The following is a 13,711-nucleotide window of genomic DNA, read 5'->3' as shown; positions in this document are numbered from 1 at the left end:
TTAACGGACACAATGTGACCTACACCAGCGTTTCTCAACATTTTTTTGGTCATGGCACACAAAGATGCAAAATCTCGAGTCACCCTAGTCTGAAATGTATTAAAAATGTACCATCTGCATCCCTCTGACAGCCAACACACACCAAAAGTGGTTATAAATGTGACTTAGTATTAAAGGTTCAGTGTGTAATGTTTCTGATGATCTATTGACAGAAATGCAATTTACGATCCATAACTATGTTTTCAGTGGTGTATAAAGGCCTTACATAATGAACCGTTATGTTTTTATAACCTTAGAATGAATCATTTCTAGCTACAAAAGCCCAGGTCCCCCCTTCCATGGACGTCGGCGTGTTGCGTCGTCATGTTTCTACAGTAGCTGAAAATGGACACACGTTCTTCTTGTTCTACTTCTAGTAGAATTCAGGCAGTGTAGACACTCATCACTACTTTGAATACGTCCATTAGAAGAAGTAGTAGTAGTAATAAAATACTGCAGGGGTTGGCAAATACGTTTTGCACCAGAGCAATATTTTCAACCATGAGATGTGGGTGAGAATATAAGCCATAATATTTGATGCTATTGTTATGTTGTTCGGTTAGCTCAGTCGGTAAATTGCTGGACTCTCACCTCGGGACAATTTTTTTCCCCCTCTCTTCAACAAATGGATTCTGCAGCGAAGATTACAGCATGTGCTGCAGTGTACGGTGTTTGATCCTCATCCATCAACCTATGGATGCTTTTGCATTTCCTAAGTATCTCCAGGCAGAGGAAATTTAAGCCTCGTTCACACTACACGATTTTTAGCCCAATTTGCCAGTCTGCGAACTCAGAAACCATCGGGCTGTGATCAGGGGTAAATCAGCGATCGATCGGCGGCCGCCAGTCGTTATGTGTGAACTACTCAACGACGTGTCAAAACGGCTCCCTGACGCATTGATTACACATCACCGACGTCTGCCAGATATGTAGCATGTGATCAATGGTGTCAAAAGCAGCACTAAGGTCCAGGAGTACCAGGACTGAGCACATACCTTCAGACATTAAAAGGTCATTGGTGACTTTAAGCAGGGCAGTCTCAGTGCTGTGGCACTTACTGAAACCAGACTAAAACTTTCCAAATATTGTGTTATTTTCCAGTTCAGTGAGCAGCTGTTTGGACACAATTCTTTCTAGAATCTTTGCAATAAAAGGCAGTTTTGAAATTGGTCTATAATTTTGTGGGCGGGAGGGATCTAAACCAGGTTTCTTTAAAAGTGGGTTCACGCAAGCCGTTTTAAAATAATCAGGGACACAACCAGTAGATAGGGAGCTGTTGAAAACAGAGATCAAATGGGGCCCAACAGAATCTATTACTTTCAGTAAAAACTTTGTAGGTATTACATCAAGTGGGCTGGAGGACACTCTCATTTGTGATACTGTTTTTAAAAGCTCAGACAAGTCGATGGGATAAAACTCTCTTGTTGCTGGTGAGGAACCTCTGAGTAAGAGGCCGCGGGGGTGATTGACACCACCTTATTGATAAAATAAGATAAAAACAATTCACAGTCATCATGACTTCCAGCTGAGTCACAAGGAGGGGTTGGGTTTACCAGCTGATCCACAGTCTTAAACAGAAACCTGGGATTGTGTTTGTGTGTAGTGAGTTCAGAAAAATAGTGTGTTCTCGCATCCTTAACCATGTTATTGTAGTTAATTAATAAATCCTTCAGACTGAGGTAATGGACTTGGAGATTTTTTCCATCTGCGCTCTGCTTTCCTGCATTCCCTTTTGAGGCTGCGAATGCTGTCATTTATCCAGGGTTGCTTACTAGCTTTAGACGTAGGCCTAACCTATAGGCATCACAGAGGACAGAAAAGAAAAGTTTGAAAATGTGGGGGCTACAAAACCCAATAGATACCAGCTGTGTGAAATAATCTGGCTCCTGATCACCATCCATTCTTGAGACTGTTACTGTTCTAGGGCCTTTACCATGAAGCAGGATTTGAACTTATTGAGGTAACTTCGTGGTTAACCCTGGGTTTTCAGTACCACGACGGTGGTTCACTTCTTACCGGGGTAGATCTCCATGGTAACATACTGAACAGCTAACCTGCTCCGGAGCTGGTTCTGTTCCAGATAAGAGATCTCTCTATGAAAATGCCGCCTACTCACCAATCAGCTCTCTTGGAAAATGACATCACCATCTGTAGGAAATGCCACAGACTGTTTAGGCTGCTTTATGTTTTCTGTGGTGATGTGGAGAAACTATAGCAATATCAACCTATAGACACTGATTAAAAGCCTTAGGTTATTGTAGACCTACAGGTTTTTACAGTAGACTTCTAACTGCTTTGAAATGTGTTTTAATATTTTTTATTTGCTCACCAGTCCCTTTCACACAGCATTTTACAGCCGTTAAAATAAATGTTTCATTTTTCTTATAGCCCATATTTCTTAAAGACTGAATATTATGAGCAGTTTGGTAGGGATATTGAAATACTACATTTTAATATGAACGAAGGATATTTATTTTAGGTTAGTAAAGTCTATCACATAGACTGGTCACGTTCTGCCCCACCTTTTGCGATGTGGGCGCAAAAGGTGAGTTTTCAGTAGCCTGAATGTTGAGATTCAGTCTTTCAACCACTATTTGAGCACATTTTATGGCATGAATGGATTTTTCGTTACATTGCTTAGTTAAGTTAATTTGGAACAATTCTGGGAACACTTTTGAGTGTGTTAAATAAATTAATCTCATTTTTGAAGTGTTTAAAGTGAGGAGGAACGGCCCGTGTCTTTTAATGTGGAAACGCAGACACACAGCTGAGCTGAAACAATAAGGCTGATATTTTCATACAGCTCATAAGAACACACGTGTGTTTGTCTAACTCTGACGATGTGAAAGGTGATGAGCTGTTGCATCAGGGCCGAACCCTGTGTGTGTCAGCTGCCCAGTGGTGGGACAGTCAGAGTCTATATTTACATCAGTTTTCTCTATCACTATGTTTTGTAATCTGTGGCCACACCAGCAGATACCTTAATTACAGCTCATGTATATAATAGGTACAGCGGTTAAGTTGTGGCTACATGTCACTGACCAAAATGGCTCAGAAACCAAAAGAGCATCAAGCAGTGTACGCACAGGTACAATGATGATACTAAAGCGAGACATATCCATGCCCCGTCAGTGTAACTGTCAAGATGTCAGCAATAACTAATGATACCATTTGCTCTATAAACCTACAACTCAGTTTCTCTGTCTTTCAGTATGATACATCACAAAGGATTCGTGCACCATATTAGAGTGATGTTTTTGGAAATATCTTCTGTACACCTGTGGCTTTGAATCAGTGATTAAGCCATAATCATGCCATGAAAAATGTGCTTGATTAAACTAAATATGTCCAGAATTTATTGGGCTTTTAACCAACTAACATGACGTTTGGGGATATGTTTTTAAAGTCTGAACCAGAATAACATGAAAATTCACCGGAACAGTCACAATGACATGACAATCTTTGTTATTTACTGTATATGACAAAAATTGGATCACTTACAGTGATCACTTAGTGTTTTGATGTTTTGAAGCTGTCATAACATGTTTTTGCTACATTCATTTCACTCCTTTTAACATACTGAAGTCAGTATTCAAGGATGACTTTATGTGTCTGCTGACCAGTTCTGATAAAGATCAAGCAAGGTCCTGCGAATATACCGTATGACTCACTTTGCTACTCTAAATTCACCACCAAATTAATTCACATGTGACAGCCAAGCTGCTCAAAATAAATAATGATGTAAAATAAGATTATGAATTACAGGCAAACTTGTAATGTGCATCGTCACATCTTGTGAGCTAAGTGTTTTGTCACACCCCTGAACTGAGCCCTTATGTCCCCACCACTTTTCAACACAAAGTGAGGCCCTTGCCCGTCTCCCTCATTTCCACCGTCTTCTTGCAACCATTCGCCTCTCGTGAGATTTCAGAGCGAGAATTGTCCTTGAGCGAGACGTCTGTTTCTTGTAAAAAACAAAGGGTGAAAAGGAATACATTGCAGCCACTGCAGCTGTTTACTGTACGGATTTCAAAAGTTTTGTACCTTTTAGTAATTTTGATACCAAAATATGTGAAAATAGAGCCTAGGTTTGAAAATACCGAAATTATACTTTAGTGAAAATGAGGGGCAGAATCCACCTAAACAACTTATAACAGAAGAAAGTAATACATTCAACACACTTGACAGTTTTGAAATGTGTATCTTTTTATCTACGATGACTATTACCATGAGTGCAGTTGTAATAATCTTTTGATTAATGGATTTTCATTTATCTCTCAGTGTCATCAGCCATGTCGTCTGACATGGTTGTGGTGGAATCGTCAGGTTGTGATTATGGGTGACACAGATGTGCGTAACAGTAGAGAGATTATGTGTAGATGTCACTGACCAAAATGAGATCTATTCATCGTCACTCACAGCAGTGGCTTTAGAGAGTAGCTGTTAAGACACAGTTACTGTTATAGAGTAACTCTCCTCAGTCACACACAGGCCTCACAGCACTGTTTTACCGAGCTGCAAACACAGCTGTACAGTTTGGTCTATATATCAGTACAGAGGAAATAATTTTTTTACACCATCTGAGTTGAGGAGTCATATACAATGTTAGAATGTTGTTATAGAATTTTACAGAATGCGAACTGCAAAGGAGCGGAAATGAGCACCATAGGAAACATTAGGGTCAGAACATAATACATAATACAGAAAGCAACACTAACCAGCTCTTTATCAGACTGAGTGGATTTAAGTAAGTCATTTATGCTATCAAGAGGCACATTTCCCTCACTAATGTGCATTACATCATGCTTCCAGTTAAAATAAAATTACACAACGTGTTATAGGGGAAGGTATGGGCAGGTGATTGGTTGGAAAAAATCACTCCCTTATCTGTCAGAGGGGGTGGGGGCTTTAAAACAGGCCTACCTATGTGATTTTAAATTTGTATTTACACAATTAACAGGTGAAAGGACATGAAGAAATACGGTTGGAAAAGTTTCAAGGATTTAATATTCAGAAATCCTGCTGTAGACAACCAGGTAGGATTGCAAACCTATTTGACCAGACTTTTACTTAGACATACATCACACGGTAATTACATTGAATAAGACTGAGGAATTGAGTGCTATTTTATATTTAAAAAATCTATTGAGGAACACAAAACAAAACCTATTGTTTTGCAATAAATGAAGAAAATGTGTTTTTTATGACATGCTGCTACAGCTGGAAGGTGAAATAAGATCTCAATGGCTCTAAAAGTAAGTGAAATTGGCTTGGAGTCATGACGGAGCCTAAGTCTCTTTTTTTCCACTTAGGGACTGGACTGATGGTTTACGTGCTGAAACCACCACAAACCAATCTAAATGTGACACAAGAGTGGAAATAACTACATTAAATACAATACCTTATGCACTGTATGCATTGTAGCAGTCAAGAGTAAAAACTGTATGACAGTTGAGACAAAGATAATATTTACAGTGGTTACAATGATTGTATAATTAAATGTATTTGTGGTATTTTAAATATTGGATAGCAGAGGTTTTCTGCTATGTGCCAGTGAAGCCAGTGTGTTTCTGTGGTTTCAGCACACTATGATATGTGTAAATTCAGTCAGATATTATGATGTAGTGTTGCATGAAGTTGTACTGCATCATTCTAACATTTACTGTTTTCACCGCAGTTGTTTGTTCCAGGTACAACATACAATATCTGAGACGTTTTACCCCTTTTAATAAGTTTTTAAACTTTCCAATGTGCAGGATCCACATAATGGTGATGAGAATACTGAGCGTGGGAACTGGGCCAGCAAAGAAGAGTATATCCTCTCTACAATCGGCTATGCTGTTGGACTGGGAAATATCTGGAGATTTCCATATTTGGCCTACAAAAATGGAGGGGGTAAGTATTTGGTGTCTAATCTGTTAGTGTTGGATGTTATATATAATCCTGATAGTACCACTGTTAATGCTGTATCTGTTTTATTCCTGTACCACCCAATCTGTCGTTTTGAGCAGGTGCCTTTCTCATTCCCTATTTCCTGATGTTGGTTTTGTGTGGAATTCCACTTTTCTTCCTGGAAAGCGCCTTCGGTCAGTTTTGCAGCCAAGGCCCTATTAACATATGGAGAGCAGTGCCAATCCTGCAGGGTAAGACTACCATTCAAGTTTTGTGAAAGATCAGACAGGTAACATCTGAAGATAACAAACATGAGGGCTTTTATTAGGCTGTTAATTAATGGTTAATTAATGGTCAACTGTGGAGCCCAAAATCCATCTTTTTTTTATGGGTTCAAATGAGCTTTTGGTTGTTTGCCTGTAAGACTTTGTTACATGTCCAGAAATAGACAGCCGTGCAGTGGTTACTGTTCCTTTGCTTTACCTTTAATGCGCAACATTCAAACCAAAGGCACAAGCTGAATTATAGCCTTAGAGCAAGACACTTTAATGGATAGGTTCACACTTTTGAATGATGAATTTCACCTTAATCGGAGCAACAAAAAAGGCAAAATAACACTGGATGTTTGTCCGACCCTGACATTTGTAGAGGGTGCTAGCTACACTTGTGTAAAAAATAACAAAAATAACAAAACTGTGTAAATTTCTACAATAGACATTAAAATTCACCAATTCAGGACCTAGCGGCACAAATATTCCCCCAATGCCAGAGTCAGATGTTGATTGAAATGTTTTTTTGCAAAATCAAAAGCAGTCAAAGTCGAATGGTTTAAACGTGTCCTTTGAAGTGTTTCCATAAGTTTCCAAGTGGGGGTCAATGTTAAGGTGATAACGTGAAGCACATACACAAATGTACAAAGCAAGAAATAACATAACACATAACATCACTGCAGCACACTGCTGTGATAAAGACACCCATTGGTAGCAATTACACTTTTTGACGTTTCCCATTTGTTAGCAGTGTTCATATTATAAAGTTAATCTACTCTGGGGGACCAAATAATAAAAGTTTTAGGAGACTCAGTTCAGTTTCAGTTTATTCACAAAACAGCTAAAATACAATCATATAAAAAATACTGGAGATATGTGAAATGGGAAAACCTGATAAGATACAGATATATGTTATGTTATGTTTACTAACACATTGTCTTGATTTGAAAGAGTGCATGCTTCATACAGTAACTCTAATTTAAAGACAAACCTTCATTTTTACAAATGGAAATATAGTTTTGAAAGTACCTAGAAAGATAAAAACAAAAAGTTATCATATTTTAAAGAGGCTTCTTATAAGAACATTGGCAATGCCTTAATAATAATCTCTACCTCTCCAGGTGTTGGTGTTGCCATGGTTATGGTGACTCTCATAGTATCAGTTTACTATAATGTCATCATCGCCTACAGCCTGTACTACATGTTCGCCTCCTTCCAGTCTCCTCTGCCGTGGTCCAGCTGCTTCAGTTGGGCTGACAGTAACTGCAGCAACACGCCTGCAGGTGATTTTTTCATCTCCAAATCTTCTGAAGAGGTTTTGATGAAATTTGCCAGGACAGGATGACATAATATATAAAAGAAAAATTGTATGCTAAAAATGTGAACTGCAGTTCAGAGACAGTTTTTTCTGTATCACAGGGCTCTAGAGAAATTCAAGCAACTTAAAACTACGTCAGGCCAAAGCTAAATAATCAAATAATTCTTCCATTCTGGGAAATTAATGTTTTGTTTTGTTTTGTTTTGTTGTGCTTTTTAACTTTTATAGTGTATTGCAATGTAAGTGGTGTTTTAGTGGCCAACTGGACTCAGGAAAACAACACTTGTTTTTCATCCAGTGCAGAGCAGAGCCCGAGTGAGCAATACTGGGAGTAAGAATCACACACACATGCAAGGAAGCATAAATACACACATCTGTCATACTGCTGTGGATGTACAGTCAGATCTCTCTCCTCCTCAGTCGCGTGGCTCTGCAGAGATCCAGTGGTCTAGATGAAACAGGACCAGTAGTTTGGCACTTGGCCCTCTGTCTGTTGCTGAGCTCCGTGCTTGTTGCTGCAGCACTCATCAGAGGCATCAAGTCCTCAGGCAAAGTAAGTCAACATCCACCTGATAGCCCTTTTCCACACTGCATCAGCCACGAGTTATTTTGTCTGGAGGGTTTTCTGCAGTACAAAGCAAGTAAACCTCTCAGTCAGTTACTTAGATGCCAAAAAAGACTCATAGACGAATTATGTGTTTCACAGTTGAAAAAGCTTTTGAACTTATCTGGTGCTTATGGCTTCCATGAGACAATACATGGAGTAAATTGTTTCCACATCTAGGGGAGACCGGGTGTGGTTGAAACACTTTTGCTTTAGCAACTTGAACTCACTGAATATTTTAGATAGAGTTCTCAAACTTTTATACAAAGTACCCACATTTGTTTACTACAAATGGCAAAAATTAAATCTTCTACAAAAAATATCCCAGACTTTGTGAGATGATGTCAAATGCATTGTGTTCCTTCCCTTAAATTAGCAAGGGAAAAAAATGATCATGTTGCCTAACTGTGCATTCAGACCAAACACGAATTTAATCCTCACAACTTTCCTCACGGGGGTTTTATCGTTGGACTACTGCCAAGTGTTCACACACAACGCGATAATGTGAATAAACAACCTTGATTACTACAGATATTTCTCGACTTCTCCCTGCAGCTTAGTTGGTCTCCGTCGACCAGCGGCGTTTCAATCTTCCAATCTGCCTGGTCCTCTTCAAATTACGTTCTGAAGCTGTCGGTGAAGTCCAGACAGTCTCAGCGCTGATAGGCTATCACAATTCAGCATCATGTGACTTTCTCGCTCGAGTTGAAGATTTTCAACTCACGCAAAGGCCTTTGCATCGGTGGCAGCGCCCCCTCCATACCGCCCAACAGGAAATCACGGCTCTATGCATCTTTGAATTGACTTTGTATGTAAACGCACCGCCCCCAACGCTCACTTCGCTTTTGGTCTGAAAGTACCATAAGAAACTACATTTTAATCTAATATAAGTCACACAATTTTACCTGCTATAGTATAGATACTAAACAAAATATAGTCTTGGTCAAATAATTTAGTCTCTTACCTTAAAAAGAGTTTTGTTTTCTATATATGATGATAGCAGAGAGAAGCCCCTGGAAGTTGTGTGTTTGCAATGATAGCTGAAGAAATATGGTGGTTCACAACACCACCCTTGTCTTTTCCTACATGCTTAAAAACATTTCATTTTCCAAAGCTTGTAATTTTTCTCATGAAATCGAAGAAGTGGGGGGATAAAGACGCTAATCTCTGACTTTCCACAGCATCTGAAGTCAATATGCTCTCCAGCTGAAGAGCATATTGACATAAACTTGTATTATGGAGTTTAGGTAGATGGGTGCAGACACAGTAGTCACTCTATATGCAAGCATTAGTGACTTGAATTTGATTCTGGAGGCCATGGGTAGCCAGTGGAGGTCACACAGTAATGGAGTGACATGTGTCCTTTTGGGCTGATCAAAAACCAGACACGCTGCTGCGTTCTGAACCATTTGTAGGGGTGTCACCACACAAGCTGCAAGACCCGCTTGGAGGGCATTGCAATAGTGCAATAGTCGAAGCGAAAGGTAACCATGGCTCGAAACTCGCAGCAGCAACGCAAGAAAATATAAATGAATTAATCACATTTTAACTCTTGGCATTTTGTCTCTCCAGGTTGTGTATTTCACAGCTACATTTCCTTATGTGGTGATTGTGATCCTGCTGATCCGTGGTGTGACTCTAGAGGGAGCTAGAGATGGGATAGAGTTCTACATTGGTTCCCAGTCCAATTTGACTAAACTAACAGAAGCGCAGGTAGAAACCCAACTATCCCTGTTAACACAGTACAGTAATCTAAGTTTGAAAACTCTTTACTGATTTAAAACACTGTGTGTTCTTTAGGTCTGGAAAGATGCAGCAACTCAGACCTTCTACTCTCTCTCGATTGGCTGGGGTGGAGTCATGACTCTTGCTTCCTACAACAACTTCCACAACAATGTGTTCAAGGACTCATTTGTTATAACACTTACTAATGCCGGTAGGACCACAGCTACAAGACAGCATTATTTAAAAGAGGTTTAAATCATAAACATATTATTATGGGAGATTATTCTATTTGCTATTTTCCTCTCCTCCTAGGTACCAGTGTGTTTGCAGGCTTTGCCATATTTTCAATCTTGGGTCACATGGCTTACGTCTACAAAATGCCTGTTGGAGATGTGGTGACGGAAGGTCAGGCGAAGACATCATGTGGGCACCAATACAAATTTGGTAGACCGCCAGCTGGCCTCTGATGTTTTGTTTCTTTGTCTTTGCGCAGGATTTGGCCTGGCATTCATTGCATACCCAGATGCTCTGTCTAAGCTTCCAATTTCCCCTCTGTTTTCCATTTTGTTCTTCTTCATGCTTCTGACTGTTGGTCTGGACTCTCAGTTTGCAGGAATAGGTGAGATCTTCAGTTGCCATTCATACTTTTATAACATTCAGACCATTGCAGTTGCGTTACATCCTGAATCTGTCTTCTTGTCATTAGAGGTGGTCGTCACCTGCCTGCTTGATGCCTTCCCTAAAATCTTCAAATCCAAACGTGCTTTATTGACTGTAACAGCATGTTCCATTGTATACCTCCTGGGCCTGCCATGTGTCACAAGGGTAAACCTGCCTTAGTGTAACTTTATGTTACTGTTGTCTGACATAGGCTTAGTTAACCCACTCAGCTAATGTGTGTGTGTTTGTGTGTGTCTGAAACAGGCAGGAATATACTGGGTGACTCTAATCGACCAGTTTGTTGCCAGCTGGGTGCTGCTATTTTTGGCTCTCTTGGAGATCATTGGCGTCAGCTACATATACGGTGAATATGACCATTTTAAATATGTGCAGATAAAGGTGTCAGAGAGCCTCAAATACCAGCTCTGTATACATATGTTTACTCTTCTCATGGTTTCCAGGAGGGAACCGTTTTATTAAAGACATCGAGATGATGCTTGGGAATAAGAGTTTCATTTTCTGGCTGTGGTGGAGAGCATGTTGGTTCTTCATCAGCCCCTGTATCATTGTGGTGAGTGCAATATCACACAATACAGTCCGAAAGACTCACCCTGAATTAATCATCACACGTCTGGCAAATGAAGGCTTTTCTTCTCTACATGCAATAGTTTAATCAAGTATTATTGTAACTACACTGCCTCAAACACATACATAATGTCAGTTCTGCCCATGTTTGATGTTTGATTTTTGCTGACTTTGTTGACCAGGTGATCCTGGTCTGGTCTCTGAAGACGTTTACGCCACCCTCCTATGGAGCAGTCCTGTTCCCAGACTGGGGCTTGGCACTGGGCTGGTGCATGGTTGTATTTATCCTCCTCTGGATCCCTGTCGTCGCTTTGTATAAGCTGATGAGAGCAGAGGGAAGCCCCTGGAAGGTCTGTATGTTTGTTATGATAGCTGAAGAAATATGGTGGTTCACAACACCACTCTTGTCTTTTTCTCCATGTTTAAAAGCTTTGCATTTTGCACAGCTTGAAATCTTTTTTCGTGAATTCCAAGAATTGGGGAAAGAAAGAATCTCTGACTTTCCACAGCGTCTGAAGTCAATGTGCTCTCCTGCTGAAGAATGGCATCCCTACCTGGACGTCCATCGAGGAGAACGCTATGGCAGGATGATACATAACAACGGACCAGATGTAAATGTAATCTCGAGCTCATGGCTCTGATGTGTGTTTGATGTGTTTACCTGTTGTTTTCTTTCCTTTGGTGAACATGTGTAATCTGTGAACACCTTGTACTGAACGTTAAAGTTGCAGTAAGTGATTTTTAACCTCCAGGAGGCATAAACTCAAATACAAACTCACAGCAGAGTATCTAATGACTATGACTAATGTGTTACAACACTGGCCTACTCTATTCTGCATGGGCATCCCATTGCAGTATTCTTCCTGTTTAAATATCCCACCTGGGAAATGTCAAGTCTAGCATTCACTTTTGTTTTGCTTTAGTTTCTACCTTCAGGTGAAAACATCTGAGTCTTTTTGACCATCTTCACCGGCCACGTTTTTGTCTGCTGGGGACAGGCGGCACACAACAAGCCTGAGCGAGGTCATGTGTTAACAGTAAATTCACCCACTTTGGACTTGACAGCACAGACCAATGACACACAAACGTTAGAACAGTAATAGCTATGCTTTTATGTTAATTGACATCAATTGAATCAATGTATTAAAAATATTGATTAGTGGGGAGGTAAAATCACATAGTGTTTCTTATTTTCTCAATGATCCGTGGACTATTTTAGTTATTTCACTGTCTATTATTCAAAATGATTATTCTTCTATCAGTAGTGAGTGTTTGTGTGTCAGTAATCATGCTTCCTGTCAGTTAACTACTGCACATCCTGTGTTCCTCACCTCTGATATTCTACAATAAACAACTTCTTTCTGCATCTCCAATATGTGACGAAATTATTTAGACTAGCTAGTGATGCATCATGTGTGAGGAAAATAAAAACATCAGATGCCAAACTGCTTTAAATGCCATTTTCATAAAGACACGATATTACAAATGTGTTACAGCTGATCTTACATTGTGTGTGTGTGTGTGTGTGTGTGTGTGTGTTAGCATTCTTGTTGGTACTGTTTTGGATTGTATTATATATCGTTTATTATATATATTATATATATTATTTATCATTTTATATCAGCGAGTCTGGACAAAATCATTAATAACAAGTTAATCTGGAAGCGTGTGATGTTGTCATATCCAACCCAGATGTTCTGGCTTTTGCAGATGTAGTTGGCTCCTTAATTTAGGAAGGCACTGATATAGGAATCGCCGGGCTAAAAGAAATCAAGTTCACTCCTCAGTCTGATGGGAAACTGTAAGCTGTACACTGTGTCATTGTCTGGTAAGTAATATAATAGTATCATGTTGCACCATACAGTAAGCCTTTACAAACCTGATAGCCACACCTCTTCTCACTTCCCTAATCTGCCCTGTAGTTACCTGGCCTACACCATCCACTCCTCACCTGCAACTAATTCCCCCATCAGCCACTCAGCATATTTACCTGTTCACTTCTCTTTCTCGTTGTTGATTCAACCTGTTTGCTTTCTGGTTTTTGCCATGTTCCAAGTGATTTGTTGGATTACCCTGGAAATGTAGCATGTGGTGCGGTCCACACATGATTTACGTGAATGACTAATCATTCATGCAGCACACCTGGATGCACCACCGCTCACTGAACAGATCTCTGGCTCACTGCCACAAACAACTGTCTCCACCTGCTGGCATGTAAAGCCGTCTGCTCCCAGCGCTGTGCCAAAGACTTCTATTCCTGTCATCATCACGCATAGACCAGTAAACCGAAATGTGCACATCCCACACAGAAATAATAGTAATCTCTTAAGGATTAGGACAACTGCACCAACTCCAGCACCCAGAACAAACTCATTTAAAATGGCTCTCTTCAATGTGAGATCACTTTCAAGTAAGACTTTTATCTTAAATGATTTTATCTTGTCTGCAAATCTAGATTTTATGTTTTTAACTGAATCCTGGTTGCAGATGAATGACTATAGCCAGCTAGCTGAACTGTGTCCGCCTCAATATGATTGTTTTAGTCAACCGAGGGTCAGTGGTCGTGGTGGTGGGCTAGTGAGCGTGTATAGGAAAAATTTTAAATGTCATCAAGTACGC

At 39.9% G+C, this 13,711-nt stretch overlaps 1 protein-coding gene across 1 annotated transcript; it reads left to right on the top strand.

Annotated features, from left to right (window-relative positions):
• The first annotated feature begins 5,009 nt into the window (after positions 1-5,009).
• Positions 5,010-12,458, top strand: slc6a14 (solute carrier family 6 member 14). The gene is made up of 15 exons (XM_046075326.1): positions 5,010-5,075; positions 5,796-5,934; positions 6,051-6,182; positions 7,322-7,483; positions 7,747-7,849; positions 7,939-8,071; positions 9,695-9,835; positions 9,923-10,058; positions 10,160-10,252; positions 10,341-10,466; positions 10,554-10,672; positions 10,772-10,871; positions 10,969-11,078; positions 11,275-11,442; positions 11,602-12,458. Exons 1-15 carry the CDS (start codon positions 5,010-5,012, stop codon positions 11,731-11,733), a joined length of 1,860 nt encoding a protein of 619 aa, XP_045931282.1. The 3' UTR covers positions 11,734-12,458.
• The last annotated feature ends 1,253 nt before the right edge of the window (positions 12,459-13,711 follow it).

This window comes from Micropterus dolomieu, linkage group LG18 (assembly GCF_021292245.1).
Source record: "Micropterus dolomieu isolate WLL.071019.BEF.003 ecotype Adirondacks linkage group LG18, ASM2129224v1, whole genome shotgun sequence".
Lineage (NCBI taxonomy): Eukaryota > Metazoa > Chordata > Actinopteri > Centrarchiformes > Centrarchidae > Micropterus > Micropterus dolomieu.
This window is presented reverse-complemented; position numbering and strand designations above follow the sequence as displayed.

Bases quoted from the DNA above. Each gene is read 5' to 3' on its own strand.
- slc6a14 (XM_046075326.1), top strand. From the start codon at position 5,010: ATGAAGAAATACGGTTGGAAAAGTTTCAAGGATTTAATATTCAGAAAT. The intron at 6,183-7,321 runs GTAAGACTACCA...CTACCTCTCCAG, and splicing joins AGCAGTGCCAATCCTGCAGG to GTGTTGGTGTTGCCATGGTT. The intron at 7,484-7,746 runs GTGATTTTTTCA...TAACTTTTATAG, and splicing joins CTGCAGCAACACGCCTGCAG to TGTATTGCAATGTAAGTGGT.